At 34.0% G+C, this 20483-nt stretch overlaps 1 protein-coding gene across 1 annotated transcript in view; it reads left to right on the top strand.

The window, feature by feature from the left end:
• Positions 1–20483, top strand: part of LOC130899214 (follistatin-related protein 5-like) — a 122516-nt gene that overhangs the window by 54568 nt on the left and 47465 nt on the right. Inside the window, exons 5-8 of the mRNA XM_057808966.1 lie at positions 4878–5010; positions 6187–6471; positions 10179–10276; positions 13893–14034. Of these exons, the coding sequence (XP_057664949.1) occupies positions 4878–5010; positions 6187–6471; positions 10179–10276; positions 13893–14034 (658 nt within the window). The remainder of the gene's footprint in view (positions 1–4877; positions 5011–6186; positions 6472–10178; positions 10277–13892; positions 14035–20483) is intronic.

Raw genomic sequence — 20483 nt, 5'->3', positions numbered from 1 at the left:
ACTTCAATATTGGTATGTTTACATTGAATACGAGTGTTACTACTTAAGTTTTGAAATATAGCAACACTGATATTAATAAATCAAATTTGACGTACCGATCATAAAGTTTGACATTTTTAATGATTAACGTACTCAGAACGTGTTGTCATCTGAGTAGGATATTAGTTGTTTACAGATACCTGAAACATTTATCTTGGTCAAAAAATGGAATTGAATCGTGCGATGATTTCCTTTGAATCTTGCCGTGATTTAAGCCCACAGCAGTGTGCCGATCAATTCGGTTCGACTTTTGGTAATGAAGCACCATCTCGAACAACTATGTTTCTCTGGTTTTCCGAAATTTAATCATGGTCGTACTTCGCTACAGGATGAAATTCGTGGAGGTCGTCCAAATGCAGTTGTGCTAAAAATTATCGATTCTGTGCGCAAACTAATATCGCAAAATCTTCATATCACATACCCAGATATTGACCCAGATATTGAGGCATACTTGGGCATTAGCTCCACTCGCATACCTTCAATATTGCATGAACATTTGGCTGTCAAAAGATTTGTTCGCGTTGTATAACATAAGGCGAAGATTAATGGATCTATGCATATTAATCCGAAACTAAACAATAATAGATTGTATGGGTTTTTCAAGGCGAACCAAATCCAACAAAAGTTATTCGCGCACAAAGTATGTCGAAGTAAATGGTCGCCTGTTTTTTTCGAATATCTGGACATGTCGCTACCTTTCCATTAGAGTGACGTTGAAAGGTCAATTTTTAATAATACACAAGCACTTGTTTGGCAGAAGTGTTAGAAAAACAGGGAAACCAATCGCAGAAGAGGAATCATTCTCGACTACGACAATGCGACCTCTCACCTAACTGTTCAAATAAAAACGTTTTTGAATGGAATTGAAAAAATGTTTCGACAATTGGTTCAAATGCATATCCACTTATAATTATTTGTCCACCTCAAAACTTAAGAAGCAACCTTCGTATAACATACTGTGTGATATAAATATTAAGATAAAGTGGTCTACATCGTACCGGTTTCTAATTTGAACCTTTCCAATATCCATTTTACCAAATGCTTTGTCCAGATATTTCGGTATATTAAGTAAGTTCAAATCAATAAACAGTAATACGTGAGATCTTTTTCAATTAGCATCTGTATACCTCAAAATTTAAGTAGCAGCCCTCGTAATATCATAGAATTACTTGGTCATATGATAATTCATTATTTTAGCAAAAGCGTGCAATTATCGTGAATAAAGTTAAATTACCATATCGATTATTATATTATAGTATTACAGAGTTTGAATTCTATTCTAATGAGCCTGACATGAAACTCACGATCAAGGTATCACATAATTGCTTGATAATGTGTACTCAAGACCCCATGTATGTAGAGTCGTACGCTGTAGATTAAATATAGTTTATTAAAACAAGGGCTGTTGATTTGTTTATTGAATACTTGCATGAATGTTTGCATGCACACTCGTAATATGTGTATTTCGATAAAAAATTTAAGCAGTTGATATTATTGACTGGGTGAAAACTATTGTTATAAAAAGTTCGTAAAACTAGGTCTTCAGGCTTGTACTGTACAGCTACAATGCTTGATGTTGGAGTATAAACAATTTTTATAGCACGCGGTTTATTTACAGTATTTCTTCTAATTAATTTCCAGGAAGGTGTATTCAGTTGTTTGTTTGGTTTCTTTTTGTTCTAGAGCTTTTTAGAATTTTATTTGGGTATATAAATGATTTATGTAAACGCAGTTAGTTTTAAATAAATATTTGTAGTGAATAGAAAAAATTAGTAAAGTAATCGCAAATATTATTCGAATGATATTTATAAGTGAGTTATTAAAAATACACTATACAGTGTAAATAAATAGAGAACGTAGGAGAAAATGTTCACATAGAGGGAGAAAGAGTGTAAATAAATACGGAAAAAGTTACACTATAATCAAACACAGCAAAAATAGTGAAAAGGGCGATGTTGTATTATTCCATACAAAACACAATAAATATAAAACATCGAAAAATTACATATTCGTGGTAGTGTATTGCGAAGAATACAACAAAACGGCACTTATTTTTGGACATTTATAACAAAAACGGAAGACTTCGGTAGAGGTATTAAGTATCTCCTTATAAAACTGTCGACCATTTAAGGTCAGTCTTGTTAAAGTTTATATTATATATATTTCATTCATTCATAATAAAATTTTCTCGAGCTACCATTTTCGGAAAATGAACCTCTACAAGGTATTGAGTAACTGAGCTTTTTTTCTCAAATTGATACGAAAGAACCAGATTACTCATAATTTTTATTTTTCATTGAATAAGGAATGATCGTAATTTGAAGTACCATCGGCATCGTGAATGACCATGAGCGGCATATCCTCTATTATCTCTACTACGGCAACAGGGGTGATGCGTCACCCCACGTAGGTAATTTTTTTGTGGCTATAGTGGCAGTAAACCACGTGTGACTTCAGGGATTTTTGTATTCCTTTGTCAGTTTAGCCTCAGCCAGTTCAGATATTCCAAGTGCTTTGAATAAATAGCATAGGGTGATGCGTAACCCTTGTTGTTCGTGATCAGTTTATTTTCTGTGCATATCAAGAAACTTTATTTTTCCATTTCAAAATGGCTAATTCAAATGACCTAAGCTTTAGAGATATAATAAAGGATATGCTTTTTTATAATAGTGACAAATATCAGTCGAAATATAATTCTTCAGAATCTGAACCTGAGGGCGCTGCATTTTACAATAAAGGAAATATGGTAAAATGTAGGAATGGTTGTTTTATTAAGAGTTTCTTGTTCCATCACCAACGAGTACAGCTGCTCATAGAAATATAATTCGTAATTCCTAATACCAGAATGGGCACAATAAATATAGCGAATACCTTGATCGGCTTGTTTGAAATTGATGCAGTTGCAATGCAAGTAAATTATTCTTCTTCAAGAATCATATACTTTGTAGCGTGTAGGTGTTGCTTTGTCGAAAACTTCTAATCTATTATCTGAAGACACCCCTCTTCTGCACGACGAAAAATTGTTACAGCACCCTGGATGCCACATCAGTTTTTTATATTTCGTAGCCAGGAATTGTTGTTTACGCTCTGGTCCTCATCTTCCATCGATCTTTCCCGTCGGTATGAGCTTGAGAGTTGAATATTTCGGTCCTCGCAGGATGTCTCCCAAATAAGATACTTTTCACTTTCCACACTCGTTCTCCTCACTCACTTCTTTATTCGTTCATGTGCTCGGACCATGGGATCCGTAGAAGTTTGCGCAATAGCCACATTTCCATTGCTTCTATTCTGTTCAAGGATCTCACTTTCAGGGACCACGTCTCCACAACATACAAAAGGATTGGCCAAACATAACATTTTATCACCCTCAATCTAAGGCTTCGGAGGTATTTCTCGGCGGATTAAACTTTGTAAAAGCTGTTTTCGCAATTGCAAGGTATTTAAATTTATCGACTCTCTCTATGTTATTTCCATTGACAAGTAATTGAGCTTCGCCGTGTTGTTGTTTGCTTATGATCATTAGTTTGGTTTTATGCGCGTTTATTAAGCAAGTAAATTAACAAACCTAAAGCTTATGGAAAATGCTAAGAATGAGCAAACGGATCAAAAACAGTGGAAATATACCAAACCACGCAACTCGATTTCGGACAAAAGATAGAGAAGCTTCATATAATATATTCTCCAACATTTGCTCTAAATTAAAGTTTTATGGTTTGCTATATTTCAAGTTTCAAGTCATTCACCAGAATTCCCTCCGCTGACCTTCATCTCCTTTTTCCAATGCCTGCTTCATTCTAATGAAGGTTGGCAATCATCTTTTGGAATTCCTCACGATCTTCAGTCATGCGTATTAGATTTACGGCGTCACGTATATGGAACCAATCTCGGAGGTTTTTCAACCATGAAAATCTTTCTCTACCTTCTATCTTCCCTTCCACGATCAGCTGTAACAAGACATATTTTTGACTTGTGGCCAAAGTAAGAAGTTTTTCATCTCTTTATAATTGTTGATAGTTCTCGTTCTCTGTTCATTCGTATTAGCACCTCATCGTTGGACACCCAATCCGTCCATGGTATTTTAAGTATCCGTCTGAAGCGCCACACTTCAAAAGCTTCCACCTTACGCACGCTGGAGACCTCCAAAGTCCATCTCTCAACACCATAAAGAAGGGTAGTCAAAACATACCATTGTGTTATTCTCCAGCGTGTTCAAAGGTCATAACTTGTGAGAAGCGAAGAATTTAAAAAACGTGCTCCTGGCTATCTCTATTCTTGTCTTAATTTCTTTATCTGGGTCCCACTCGTCATTCAGCAAGCTTCCCAAATACTTGAAACGGTGTACTCACTCTATGGGTTGGTTATTAGTTGACAGCGACACATTATTAATACTAGTTTTTGATATTACCATGAATTTCATTTTACTATAGTTCATTTCAAGTCCGTAATTTTCACTCTGTTTAATAGCTGTTGAATATCTTGAATTGTGTTGGCTAGTATTACAGTGTTATTCGCATACCTAATATGGTTTAAGATTTTCCCATTAATTTTAATTCCAATTTCAATGTCTTCCAGAGCTCCCTGGAAAATTGCCTCTGAATATATATTAAACAGGAGCGGGGAAAGAGCGCAATCCTGTCTTACACTACTGACCACCGTTTCAAAATATATCTGGCACTCGTTCGACATTCGAATGTGAAGTGAATCAATAAAATTGACCATACAGACAGACACGATTACAAAAGCTTGTTGTAATGAAACAGCGAAATAGTGAAATAATGTATTTAGGTTGATGATATTAGTGGCCCAACGTAGTGAGAAATTTTTTTTATATTTTGTAGATATCTGCTCAAGAGCGCCTAGATACTCTGAGTAAAGGATGCTCGTTATCTAACATGATTCAATTCGATGATACAGATCATGACGGGAAGCTTAGTATCAATGAATTCTACGTGGCGTTTAGTAAACTTTATAGTGAGTATCAACATGTTTTTATTAAGTAGCAACTAAGATTCCTTCCACTTTCAATATACGATAAATTCTTTGGCTACAAAATAAAAATAAAGATTTAGGGCAGATTTATTTTTTAACATAATCTTCTGGTAATTCAATAAACTTGACCTATGAATAACTCAACTTCCTTAACCCGTCTGAAAATACATTTTCTCGAGATACAGGGCATGTGGGTCCTTAACCTTAATAATTGACTTTTTCAAGTTTGTGAACCAAAAGAAGTCGCAGCTGGCCAAATCTGGAGAATACCGTGAATGGTACAATTGACCATTTTTTTATTCTAATTGACGTCAAATCACTGTAATAATTTGGTATAGTTCAGTTTTCCAGCCATTTGGCCTCTCTCCATGTAGTTGATGTTATCCCATCCCATAGGACGCGTGGACTTCGGACGAAGTTCACAGTTTCTGATTTCTACTGATGGATCCATGTTTAAGCAGCAACCAAGACTGGTCTGAATTGGTCTCACGAAAGCGCATGTTACCTGACAATATGAGATCGAATTTTTATCACTTCACATTAATGAAACTTCAATGGAATGTAGAATTGATGCATAAGAGACATTTGATACCAAGTGAAGCCTGTTTTCCATCTATGAACATTTTTGATTGACTAGCAATCCTTTTCCTACTCATCGCAAATATTCTATATGGCACTATTGATACGCTTTTTTCGTGAAAATTGAATTAATTTTTATGAATTATACATAGACTAGGGGGGCTGCAACCTCTTCGATGATGGTGGACAACATGTATCATTTTTTGTAATGAACAAATTCGTGGTAATTCGTGGTATTTCTTTTATAATTTCTCGTGTTATCCCATCATCAACGGTGACTTTCCTAATGCGTAGTTTCCTCTGAACTTTTCATTCCAATATTTATTATTTAATCAGTTCAAATGTCTTGTAGTTTAGTATGGATCATCTGATTAAACCAAATTAAGCTTTCACTCCATCATATCATTATGACTTCCTTGTTACCTTGATCATCCGATTCTATTGTTATTTTTATAGTAATTTATAGTATATTGGTAGCAATTTTAGTCTTAAAAAATCAGATTTACATATTTTTGATCCCCAAAAAATATCGTTTTATTCAATTTCACTAATAACTATAATATTTTTTTGTATTTTTAGGTGTTTACGTTGTTTCCTTGGATAAAGCTTTAGAAACAAATCACCTATCGGCACGTGTTGGTGATAACGTCGAAATAAAGTGTGACGTGACAGGATCTCCGGTTCCTCCTATAGTGTGGAGGAGAAACAACGTCGATTTAGCTACACTAAACGAAGAAGACGTTAGAGTTTTTGGAGACGGCAGTTTATATTTGACCAGGATTCAATTGCAACACGCCGGAAATTATACTTGTCATGCTCAGAGGAACAAGGATATCGTTCAAACGCATATACTTACAGTACATAGTAAGTAATATCTGAAGAACTAAGATGAAATTCATGGACTTGTCGATGATATTCATACCGAAGTTGAAAAGTTACTATTGGTAGACATTGTTAGTACATAAATCATCGAAGTATATGTTTCATTGAACTAACAATTTTCAATTCAAATTTCGATATATTCATCAAAAAAGTTCCCATCGAGAATTATAGAATCGATCTAAAACTTTTCTTACAATGTAAATACTTCCATATGATATCAACTATCCCCGTCTATATTTTTTTGTGAATATGCCTGTTTGAATGACCTGATGGATGACTTTAAATTTCCGCATACAGGTAAATAATGATTGAGTTTTCTTCAAAAGAGTCTATGTCATAATTTGCAAAGTCTTTTCTTCAACAGTATTTTTTTATTGAGAAAAGTGCTTAGATTAGATTATATGAACTAGATTGAAGAGGCCGAAAATCAATTCAACTGATAGTTTGAACTATCTACCTACCCCGGGCTGTTTACCTATTAGGTTACAACGACTTGTAAAGGGAGCAGTTTACTTCTTGTGACAGAATATTTATTGTTATTGCCGTATCCTTTGTCTATGGACAGCCTTGTAGTCATAGATGAAGTAAAAGTATTTGGCTACTTGCAGAAACAACAAGAGCTGTCGGAGTTTTTCTTCAGATTATAAATCATCAAGCAGTATCGAATGAGCTTACCAGTAACTCTATTTTGCTCATCTTTGCCTAATGGAAGAGCCTTTCGACACACCTTAGTAGAATATGAAAGAAATCTTCTTGATTGTTTCGGACCTAGAATCTCACTTCATGATTCTGATTTCTTTTTGTTTTTTTATTTTTTGATGACCGTGACTTAATGACTTTTTAGGAAACCTATAAAAGTTTCAAGTCCTATGAGAAGAGTTGTCGCGCCTTTATTTGCCAACTGATCAGCTGGTTAATTACCGTGCGCTCCCATTGATACTGAACACACTGTTTACACCAGCACTTATATACTGTTTGGCGTGCGTTTGATAGCCAAATTATCATCTTGAGACACTGAGAGTGTGAGTGAGCTGTTAGGAATTGGTCATTTATCCCTATCTAAGCTACTCTTACATTTAGCAATTTCATTACTTTCGATTGCATCCAACAATTTATTATTGGGTATATTTTTCAACAATTTCACATTATTAATATTTATGTCAAAAGAGTGGTATATATGAAATTAGCTGTGGTGATTATGACGGAAAGTATATTGGGCAAACTAAGAGATCCGTTATGGTCATGTTCAAAGAGCACAAAGCTCATTTAAAATACGAACGGACCGGAAAATCGGGTGGTCAAGTCATTAGGTTTCAGTTTACCTTCAGTCTTTGCAGATGATTATTTAATTATCGAAACGCGTCATACTGTGTAGTTGTAACTGTTGTGGTGGTATAAACAGTGTGTTCAGTATGAATATCACTAATGGTTCCAAAAATTTCAACTTATTTGTTCCCAGTGAGTTCTAAGTCTATGATTATGGGCATTCCCAAATTAGCATATTAAATTTGACTCTATTTTATTATGAGTCAGTGTATCGTATCAATGAATTTAGTAGGAACGCACTTTCTGCATTTGACCATTGCTCACTATCGTGATATTATCAATGGGGAACTTAATTGGATTTTCGGAAAAAATATTCTCTAGTAAAGGGTCCTTCACAAAATGTTGTATTATCTATAAATTTTTTCATAACCTCAAAATATGCGATAAAAAAATTTCAAACAAAACTAATTTTTTCCAATTTTTGAAAGAGTGGTCCAAATTCAACAAAACTTTTCTTGGAAATTAGCATGTATTGTAATGAATCTGGAATAATATGGTGTTTTTTCTGTGTTGATTCTCAATTTCTATACACTGGAATGACCTTTTGACAATAATTGAAACTTTAGCTCTTGAACGCGTTGTTTTGTGGACATTTTCAAATTTTTAATGAAGTTTCTTCTGAAAATAATTTCTATAAAAGAATATTTGAAACAAAGGAAAAAATGTTTTTCATAATCTCACAGATAAACATTTTTAGGAGAAATTTTGATCAAAAAGTAAACCGTTTTCTTCTTCAAAACTTTTCAAAAGTTCCATCAGTTCTAAATTAAAATCGAAAAACCAATCTTACGGAAATTTTGAGGTAATGTGATAAATGTTCTCCTCAAAAATTGAATTTTGCATGATTTGCAACTATTCCGGAAAAAAACTTTCACAGATATCTTTATCCATTGTAAATTATGCAAAACATTTCTCAACCTTTTTGCTACCCCTACTAGAAAGGATATATCGATTTGGTTGTCCTCAAGGCTTGTCTTATTATCATACCAACCCTAAAGTTTCAACAATAAAATTGCAGGTGGTAGTTCTCTATTTTCCATTCTTTATTTTGAGATATATTTTATAACTGGTTTCCACCATTAATTGATTATTTTTTTAAAAATTGCACAGTTACCAAATTTCCTCTCAAAATTCACTCATGATTTAATATTTCTGATACGGCGAACCTTTAACTACATAGTGTCGCTCCATATTTCTGCGTCGTACATTTATGGATTGAGGCAGATCATGTCACATTTCGATTAAAGCCGCAGCTCATTTGTATTATACATGAGAACGAACAAAAAGTATTCTCCTAAGAAAATACCAAATGACAAGACATGCTCCTATCTATGTGTATTCAACTTACTAATAATTACCACGAAATTTGTTGGTATTCCCAAAAAAAGCTGAATCCAAACCGTTACTGAGCCTCTACCAGAGACAGTGGTAGTTGAATTGTTTTGTTCCCCTCTTCGACGTTATAGAGTTTCTTCGTTTCATCAAACGTTTATTTTGGCTCACCAATGGTGTGGCTGAAGCTTCTAATATGGCCTCTAAGTCTTCTCAAAATATTTCCATGACTTGTGTTTTTAGTTCTCCAAGGGGTTTTTTCTAGTTGTTTTTTTTTTTTGATATTCTCTTTATATCTCAAGATTGTTTTCATGAGGTCAGTTATACTTTATTCTTTTAAGTTTCTATTTTTAGCCTCATAGTTAGTCACTGTTCATTTAATAGTATAGTGAGTCAAGGATTTAAGCTTACTTATGAAGCTCCTGAATGATGATATTGAAGTGAGTTGAACTTCGTTTAGAATTTATAATCAAAGAAATACAGGATATAATATGAAAACGTTCTCCAATGTTATATGCCTAGAAAACTCAAAAACTATTGATCTGGCGAAAAAACATTTTATGAAATTTTTTACGTCAAATTTGCTGGTCTTTTTATTTCTGGGGTTATTTGGGGTGAAAATTTTCCACCCCCGAATAGTGGTGTCATCCCCCGGTGGGGGGAGGGGGAGTGCACTTTTCGGCACCATGTAGATTTCACTTTTAGAATACACACCTATCGTCTGTCAAAATTTCAAATAAATTGGTGCGGTTAGAATCATGATATAATAGAAAAAAAAATTTTATTCATTCTTTATTCTGGCAAAACTTGTACTGAAATGTTTGATATTCACTTTTTCAAGTGAATAATATGTGATTTCCCTTAGCGTTCCTCTAACTAAACTTGTCATATATATATCGCTATTGGTTATGTTTAAAGAATCAAAATCAAGATTTGTCATTTTTAAATAAGATTTAATTATGACAAAACCTAATGTGTAATGGACAATTTCACGATACCAATTCATATAACTATGAATATTTCCAATCTAGCTGTACCTGAGGTTCATGTAACTCCAAGATTGCAGTCCAAGCGACCAGGAGAAGACGCTCTCATGTTGTGTCATGTGGCAGGCGAACCATTTCCGAAAGTAAGCAAATATCAATTTTCAACTCAGTTTTGTATTTGCGAGTAGATTCTTTGTGCTGCTACTTTTTTCTTTGCTGGACAAACGCAGCATTATTATAGTAACGAAATAGAACATGGCCGATGCAGCTTGGCAAATTTCAACTATATACATGACGCAATTTCTGTTTGACAATGGTACAAATGAGTCGCAGTATTGTCTATACACTATTAGGAAGACGGGGAACAAGATTACACGATAATTATCGCATACGTACCAAACGAAGATCCTAAGAAGGATGGAATATTCTTAAAACTACAAAATGAATTATAGAAAAGTGACAAGAAAAGAATAATAATGGAAGTTATTAACGGAAGAGTAGAGAACAAAAACAGAGGAATTGAATGGTGCATAGAAAGACAAGGCAAAAATAGAGCATGGAAAATATTGTTGAATAAAAAAGACAAGAAAAACCATAACAAATAAAACTAGGTAGAACAAAGGTCAGAAAAATTATCGACCAAGTGAGAACTACATTTTACAGAGACAATCAAAAGCGTTTCTATAACTTGATGATTGCACAATTGAAAAAGAAATAGAACCCTGGATAATATAAACGACAAAAGAGGCAAAGTAATTATGGTGGAAGACCAAGTTAGGGAAAGGTAGCGAGAATATTTCAAATAGCTTCTGAATGGTCAAGAAGAAAGTGAGAAAAGAAGAGAACGGATAAAATAGACTAACTCTGGTCTATATTAGGAGAGATACGAATAGCAATAAGTGGAAACAAAAAAAAAAACAAGGCGCCAGGACATGATAATGTGACAAATAAAGCACTACCTGGAAGGGCTGTGGGGTATTTACAACATCTTATGAATATCATAATAAAAACTGGAACAATTTCTAAAGACAAGCAAATAGGAATTATATGACCGATATTTGAAAACGCAACAACCAAGAATGTAGTCACTACGGAGCCACTACATTATCGAGTAACATCGTGAAACAATTTGCCAGAATCACAAAGAAGAGATTGAAGAAAAAAATATGAACAACTCTAGAATAAACACAGTTTGGATTCCGATCTATTGGGGGGATACAAGATGCGATATTCATACTAATGCAAGCCCCAGATGAAGCAAATTTATACCCCATAGCTCTTGAAAATTAGAAGCATTGGAAGTCTGCATAGCAACAAAAATTATGTCAGAACGTAACATAAATAATTAAGAATATTCCAAATAAATAATGATGTGAAACAAGGCTGCGTATAAGTCCACTGCTTTTGACAATAATCCTTGATGAGACGTTAGAAGAAATAAGAATACCAATCTAAAAAGCTATAATGTACATGTAAATTACTTGTTTTCTTTTCTTTGTATGTGGAAGCATGGACACTGACGGAAGCAGCTCTTAAAAAGCTCGTAGCTTTTGAAATGTAGACACGTATACTATTCCAGGGAAAAATAGAGGGGAAACGGTGTCCTGGAAGAAAAATAACATCATGAATGAAAAATTCGATAAAAGTTCGATAAAACAACTAGTTCACTTCCGAGCTGCATTGAACAAAATTATCATAGCCAACATGATCGCCAACGTCCAATAACGGATTCGACGCTATAAGAAGAAGAAGAAGAAGAAGACACTAACATAATTATGATACGACGATGACATGGTCATATTTGCAGAAGACGAAGGAACAATATTCCAAAATCTCAAATTCTACAATAAAATGATAGAAAAATACAATACGAACATGAACATAGATAAAACCAAGTCGAAGATCATAAGCACAGGACCAAAGATACAATAACTAAATAGGAAATAGACAAATAGAACTTTTCAAATACCTTAGCTCGATGATTCAAGAGATATAAAACTAGAGAAAGAAATAACAGAAAGAACAGCAAACGGAAGAAAAGAATTTAACGCGATAGAAACGTCTTTTCCAGGAAGCAATTAAATTCTCAAGGAAATAAGAGTATGAGGATGAGTGAGGAAAATATTGAAAAAAAAAATACTAGAGGCCAGAACAGCGAGAACCAGTAACTGCGGAGGATTGAGTAAGAGCTGGAAGGACTAAATTAACAAGCGTTTGAGAATAGAGGGATGAAACCACATAAAGTAGTACCACAAACAAAAAACGTAAAAAAACGGAAAGAATTTTGGATGAATAAAGAAACTCAACCCTCGCATATTACACCCACAAGTGTTGATGATAGGCAAGAGGATTAAGTAGACGAAGCATAAATGTCGTAAATAAAAGAGCAGCTGAATCGAGCTTGACTGACGACGAGAGTTTGGGACGGCAAAAAACTGCGATATCTTCGCAAATGTTCACCAAATGGTACTGGATCTAGGACAAATCAGAAGGAATTATTTGTTATACATTGACTGAAGAATTATGCATGCGTAATTTATCCGTATTTTATGTGTCGCGCTTGCTCATTTTAGACAAGAAGTGTATTCTAATGATCGTTTTCCATGCCTCTTTGCCGCAAACAAAATGAGTCGGATTTTATGCGTTCATTTATATATTATACTGTTAAAATTTCTTGGAATGTTACCGCTCAACTTTTAACGATCACCATCACAAAGATTATATATTATTCTAAGACGTACATTTCATGTCATCCCTTCATATTAGAAATGCAAAGCTGAAACACCACTTACGAACTGAACTTCAATATCTTTCCTATTTTCTCAAAGATCGAAGGATCACTGTCAGTGATCTTGATGAACGTACATATGTTGCTTCCCATGGCAGAATTGAAAGAACAGAAAAGTGTTTGTTGGTTTCACCGGATGCTGACTGACGGAGAGAAAAAGCAATCATTTGACTGTGCACATTAGTTTCTTCAGCAATGTGAGGGGGTAAGCAACAAAGGGTAGTTTTTGGACTCTATCGTCACAGGAAATGAAACCTCATACCTCGTTCACCTTCAGCGATTATCATTCTCTCCTCAAGCAAAAGAGACACTTAGTTGGCAAACGATTCAACAGCGCGGTGAAGTCCGGGCATAGGTCACATGGGTCCTAAATGGATTTGCGGGAGATTTCTTCGACTTGGGAATAAAAAACCTTAGAAAGTGTGTCCAAAAAAATGGATACTATTTCTATTTGTAAAAAATATGGAAACCTCACTTTGGGTAGAACCATCGTAATATGAATATGTCATTTGAATGAAGTTTTTCATCTATTTTCCTATATATTAAACTTGCGTAGAGTTATATTACAGGTATAATAATACCCAAAAAAACAGGTTTTAAAACGTTTTCCAGCTAACTGAAAATTACCTACAGAAAAGGTGTGAAAGTAATGAAGAATAGAACAGGATTCGACGCTTGGTTATGAAATGGTAACTCGATATACTACGTTTGATGACATGCTTTGTATCTGATTTTGCACATGAATTTTATGTTCGGGTTTAACAAAAATGCAGCCTTTCCAATATTAAAATATGGAAATGCAATAGGTATGAAATTGCCACTTAATTTAGTAGCTACCGCATCAATGAAGTTTCCGAAAAACTCCATAAACAAAAATTTATTTGGATAATGGAATACATCGTGGAGTTATGTGGAATAATTTACTAACGAGAAATTAGCAGAAAATTCACCACAATTCAATTCATTTCTAGGTTGAGTGGCTAAAAAATGATGAACATCTTAAAACGGAAATTCCTAGAAAATATCAAATTATTGGCAATGGTACTTCACTTAGAATAAGAAACATCGCCTTCGCAGATACGGGTGCTTATATGTGTCAAGCAGCTAATATAGGTAAGTTATTATTAATTAAATTCAAATGATCTTCGAAACTGCTAAATTATTTTTCCTCTATCCAGTTCATGAATTCTTTTTTTTATGTGAAAGTATGAAAATTGTATAGGATTTTCATGTTTCCCAGATATGGCAATCTTAAGCTTATTCTTCTTATCTCCATTCGGATCGCCTTTTCATGGTATAATATTTGAAATTCTGAAAGAACCAAAACGAAATGCGGCGAAGGGACTATGGATGTTGAGATTGAGCGCGGGTCTATATCGATTTCAACACAAAAAGAAGGATAAAGCAACAAATATTTACTGAATCAAAAAGTAGAATAGCCAACATTCAACTTCTTGAAAATCCCGATTCGTTAATAAACATGTATACAAGGAGATTGTGGCCTTTATTGTAAATTACAAAATCGTTTATTCAGTGTCAATACAAATATATAAAAGAGTAACGTTGTAAAAAATTCCCAAATATTTATTATATAATTTCTCTAATTTGGTTAGTAAATACTTATTTAGTGAAGTTTTGAAAAAGCGGTAGTGGAAAAAATTGAACCAATTTTAACCTTCAATCCAGTCATTAAAAAATGCCTCTGTTCTTCTAGTACCATGTCAAAATACTGAGCCACTATGTGTATTGATCAATATACAGGGTGTTGCTATATTCGACAGACAACGCATTAGCACAAAGAGATCTCAATAAATGATTCATTTTGTTATAGGAATACGAACCCTTACAGGGCCTAGCCGCTGGGATATAGGGTGTATATTAAGTAATATTTTGACATAAACAAACTTTGGAATAGTTCAACCAGTGGCGCGCTATCAGGGTTAGTTTTTCTCCCTATTTTTACGCCACTGGAGAAAATTATTTTTTTATTTTGCTTCAAATTGCCTGATCATTTTTAGTTAAAAAACTAAAAACTTTTCATGGAGGTAAAATGAACGGTGTTGTAGAAATTTGCCTCAAAACAAAAGTCTGCAAGATCGTAAGTAATTTACAAATTAATTAATTATTCAATCAATTTCGAATAATGATTAACCGTGAGTAGTTCAAAACAAATATAAATTATTCATAATCTCAATTTCAAACAAAAATTTATTACAATAATAATAAAATTGGCTATGGAAATAAAAATAATATCACAAAAAATTAATTTAAACAACACTATATTGCAACAATAACCAGATAGTATAAAATGCTCCATTTAATTTATTTGGTAAAATTTAAGGCCCGATTAAGCAATCTCCAACCATACCCACCCACACATTAACCGAATATTTATGCTGAAATCCCCTTTCACAAACAAAGTGCGTAGTTTCTTCAACCCAAACGTGACTATGTCTAGAGTTGAAAATTAATTCATTCTTTAGTAAATCTAGCCTCGTCAGTATACAACACATATTTAGGAAAATTTCGATTTTCACGACAATTTTGTAAATAACAGTTTGAAAATTCCTACGCACCTGAAAATCTCTAGGCTCTAATGCTTGAACACTGGACAATTTGTATATATGTAACACTTGTTCTTTTAGAACTTTCATATACAGTAGAATGGTCCACTCTTAAAGCGCGAACTACAGTTCGAGTACTTTGGAAAGGATGACCTTTCAAAAATATTATTTAATATTTCCTCTTCCAGATGCACGGTCCTTGTTGTACATTGCTGGTGTGGAATGATATGGAATTCGACGATTGAGAAATCTTTGTTGGTATAAACGAGATGCCGTTCTAACATTTTTTCGAGCTTCCCTGTAAATCATTAACATACCGGTCAACTCTTCAAATAGAAAATTCATTTTATAACAGCAAAATTTATGTAAAGACTAATTAAAAATTCTATGATTTAATCTACGAAGATCGTGTCAAATACACAAAGTATCCCGAACTATCAAAAATATGACACGTGCCTAATAAATTATAATTAAGAAATATTGAGTAGTATTTAATTACCTGCAGGCATTTGCTTAGATGCTAATTTCTACAACACCATTTATTATAGTTACATGAAAGATTATCAGTCTTTTAATTAAAAATAAATAGGCAATTTAGAACAAAATTAAAAAAAGAATTTGCTGTAGTGGCGAAAAAAATAGGAGGGAAAATGAATAACTAAGCCTGACAGCGCCCCACTAGTTGAATTTGTTCAAAGTTTGTTTATGTCAAAACAATAATTCATTAATGAGCATATTGGTCACCAAATTTTAAATAAAAATTGAAAGGCGTCCATGATTTATGGAAAATTTTTGATCTTTATTTAAAATTTTGAACACCCAATATCTCAGCAATCAGGCCCTACAAGGTTTCGTATTCCCTTATCAAAATGAATAATTTATTGAGATTTCTCTGTGTTAGAACGTTGTTGGTCGAATATAGAAACACCCAGTACTAATATACATGTTTTATTGGTGATGTGATTTTGGTTTTTTTCCCATAATACGCTTATATTTTCAAAAATCAAGTCTTTCAAAAATGCATTTTATAGAATTTATGAAAACTATAAGCTCATCTAAGTAATTTTTTTCAGATCCCATTTTTAAAAATGTTTATGCTAAATTTTTGAGTTATTTTGAAGAAGGATCGATTTTTAGATAAATTATGGAAATTATTTTCACATTAAAAGCTCATTTTTTTCTGAATTGAGTACTATATACTAATAAAAACGAATTATAACAAAATAAATAGAGGGAATTTTAAAGTGACAACGACTTTTTTCAAATGGGATGGAAGATATTTCCACTATTTCTTTCCAACGAAAAAATAGGAATCGGCTTTACGTAGCTTGTTTATTTCTGATGCTAGAAACTCTTATAAAAAATAAAAATGGAGGAGGATTTTGAAAAATGTTGCATATTCCTCTGAAAATGCATTGGTTTTTGATTATTGTACGTAGAAACTTCTCATTTTGTTGTTTGAAAATACCGATTAACTTCCAACATACATATATCATAAAAACAAGTTTTTCTATAAGGTACTAGCTGAATTAGAACGACCAGAAGGAATTCTTTTTTTAATTAAAAAAAATAAAATAAATGCTCGGTATGAAAGAAGTTTTATTATTATTTTCGATTAATTATATATTATGTTGCTCACTTACAAAACAGAGTTTCCCTGAAATATTGGCTATTTAGAAGGTTCCAATTTGATATTGACAGACACACACATAGTTATGATACAGTCTGTTTATCAATTCAAAGCTTTCTGATAAACTATATTTTTTGTTTTGTTTTGTGATATGTCGGTTTTCCAACGCAAACACGCGACCTAAACGTTTAAAATCGAATGGTAAATACGTTGGAATCTTTGCGGAATCAAGACATCATCTCCTTTGTGTTTTCCCTTTATGATTGTTGCTCCATCACCAGTTTAATAGCCAGTCCTGTTCCAAGGCACAATCGAGATTGATTAATAATACGCAGCATGATGACAACTGATCCTACTTGATAGTTGACTACGTCATCCAGGAGGAAAATTCTAAATGGTCGCATCGAGATCCTCGATATCTTTATTTTTCGCGGCCAGTATTGCTTGTTCACCCAGTCAATTATGGTTATTGAACTGTTGCGCTATATCTGGGAAAACACGCTGGATAAGCACCTTTTCTTAATCTGTGATGTGACAGAAAACTGTGAATAATGTGATGAATCAGGTCGAGGTGTCCACTGCGACTTTATTATTTCTAATGTATAACTGCTTCGCAAATACCTTTGCAGTTCAATCTATCACAAAAGATCAACAAAAAAAGAGCACATAACTTGAAATATCACTATCACAAATGATCGCCGAAGTGAAGAAAGTTTTCGCACATGTAGCGGAAATCCTCCCTCACAATGATAGAAGAATGTACTCTTTGTCTGAGGTATTGGTCGTCATAGAAGATGGATTGATAGTTGGTCGTCAAATGTCAAATATTATCGTTGCGTTCAGGAATTTTATTTGTGACAAAACATAAAGGAAAAACAAACTTGGTGTTTCCATTTAATTCCGAATATTTCCAAAGAGGAAAGTTCCAAGGGCCCAAGCTTGGCCCAGGCTTGTCCCAGCCTTGTAGAACTCTGGGCCAAGCTTGTAAGCCAGGTTTGGCCCAGTCTTGGTCACCAAGACTGGACCATGCTTAAATGCCAGGGCTGGGCCAAGCTTAACTTCCAGGACTCGGCCAAAGCTTAACTGCCAGAACTGGGTCAAGATTAAATACCAAGACTTATTCATTACATAACGTTTTCTTCTTTATCTTTATTTCATTTCTAGATTTACTTTGAATTTTTTGATTTTAAAAATAAGCAAACATAAATTTTCATATTTAATCTTACTCGTACTGTAATTAACAATATAAAAATATCAGTTAATTAGTTAAATAAAAATATTAAACTCTTGTACATTGCACAAGTCTGTACCACTATCGTTAACCTCACTCACAGATCTGATGTTCACATTTAAATTATTTGAGCTTTGCCCGTTCACAATTGAGTTAGTTTTTTTCTCTATTCAATGCACGCCATCTTTGAACTCGACGATACGCATCAGACATGGTTACTTTTAGTAGTGATAAATAATAAAAAATGTAATAAGAAACACACACACTGAATAAACTAGAGATCGGATTGATCAGACCCATAATAAAAAAAAAGTATGGTTGCCGACGGGCGAAAATACTTGAACCACGCCGTATGTGACCGAACAGCCGAAGCTTGAGTCCCCAATGTATGAGTTAACCAAGATTGGCCCAGCCTTGGTCCAAGCCTGGGTTGTCAACGAAGCTTGAGTAATCATTGGTATAGCCAAGGCTGGGTCAATTAACATTGGTCCGAGCCTAGGTTGGTAATAAATGGCCAAGGCCTGGGTACCCAGGCTTGGCCCAAGCTTGGGTAATTATTGGTATGGACGAAGCTGAGTTAAGTAGCCTGGCCCACTCATGGGCCTATACAGGTACGCCGAAGCTAGTCCCAGGACTGGCCACATTGTCAACTCTGGGGTTTTCTGTATGGGGTTCACATCTCTATTCACCTTTTAAACCTTCTTTGGACTTTCACAAATAATTCAAGACCAAAATCAGTCAAAACCAAATCAGTCGGTTATCTTATAGCATCTAACGACAGCAGTTTTTATATAAATATTCTTGATTTTAGGTCTCTTCTATTTAAAAATTAGTTTTTTCTGAATAATTTTTGAAAGATTGATGAAAAATTGACGTTTCAAAATATTTTTATAAAGACTGAAATTAAGTCTAAACGTCAATTTTTTATCAAAAATTATTAAAAAAATACTAATTTTAAAACAGAAGAGACCTAAAATCAAGTACATTTTGAAGCATTTATATATCAAAAGGTCTAAGAAATAAGAAATTAAAGAAATTTTCATACATGTATATAAATAGTTTTGCAATTGAATACTTATTTTCCAGTTATTTGTGAACTCCTCTTGAAAACGAGTTTTTTTGCTTAAAAATCGGCAATTTTACTCGCGAATAAGTCAAATAGTATTGATTTTTAGAAGAAACTCTATGAAACAAAAGTCATTTAGTCAATTTATGGATTTCTGCAATTATTTTTAATGAAAAACTGCTTGGGTGGTATCCCCTATCCCCAAAGAACAAAAACGAGACAGAGTACATATGAAATACAGGACAAGTAGAGCCTGAATCCAAATTTTCATGAAAATCAGTGTGGTATGTGTTCATGCACGGAAAAATGGTCATTGACTGGAATTCTCAAAAGACATACAAGCAAACTTAGTCAACATTTGTCATCAACTGTATCAAAATACGAGGTCTGGGTATTAAATAACGAGGCTGTGCGACTAGAGGGCTCCCTAGACGGGTATTGAAAAAACGAATAGTGCGTTAGGTGTCTAGATATCTTGTCTATGCACTTCTCAAAACAAGTTTTCGTCACTAAAATAGTATTTGTGCAGTAGCGGTTTGAAACGAACGGTTTTTTTTTCGTACCGAAACCCATGTATGGTGAAAAACAGGAGCAATATATCAATCCCAATTTCTCGTTAAATTGAAAAAAACCTGCGAATGAGTGCTATAAATTGTTGCAAGAGGTCTATGGGGGCGTGATTTTGAGTAGTGTAAGCGCTTTAATGATACTCGAGAGGGCACTGAAGTTGACCAGCGCCCGACCATGTTACTGTTTTAATTCCTTAAACAGTTACCAAAATCAACTAAACTCTCCATGCAGATCGTTGATTGGGCATCTGGATGATTATCGAGGCTGGAAACGCCCGTAAAAAAAACGGTTAGAAAAATTTTACACTAGGAATTACACATGACAAAAGTCTGTGCGAAGTTGGTACCAAAAAGTCTAACCCCTGAGCAAAAGCTCTTGCGTCAACGGATCTGCTCAGAATTGATTGAAAGACTGGAAATGTTAGAAAAAGATCTGCTTTTAAAGGGACCCGATTTTAGTCGATGGTAAGCAAAAAATGGCAGAGCTCCCAAAGCTCCTCGC

Source organism: Diorhabda carinulata, chromosome 11 (genome assembly GCF_026250575.1).
Source record: "Diorhabda carinulata isolate Delta chromosome 11, icDioCari1.1, whole genome shotgun sequence".
Classification (NCBI taxonomy): Eukaryota; Metazoa; Arthropoda; class Insecta; order Coleoptera; family Chrysomelidae; genus Diorhabda; species Diorhabda carinulata.
Note: the sequence above shows the minus strand (reverse complement) of the source record. Positions and strands in the feature narration are given on the sequence as shown.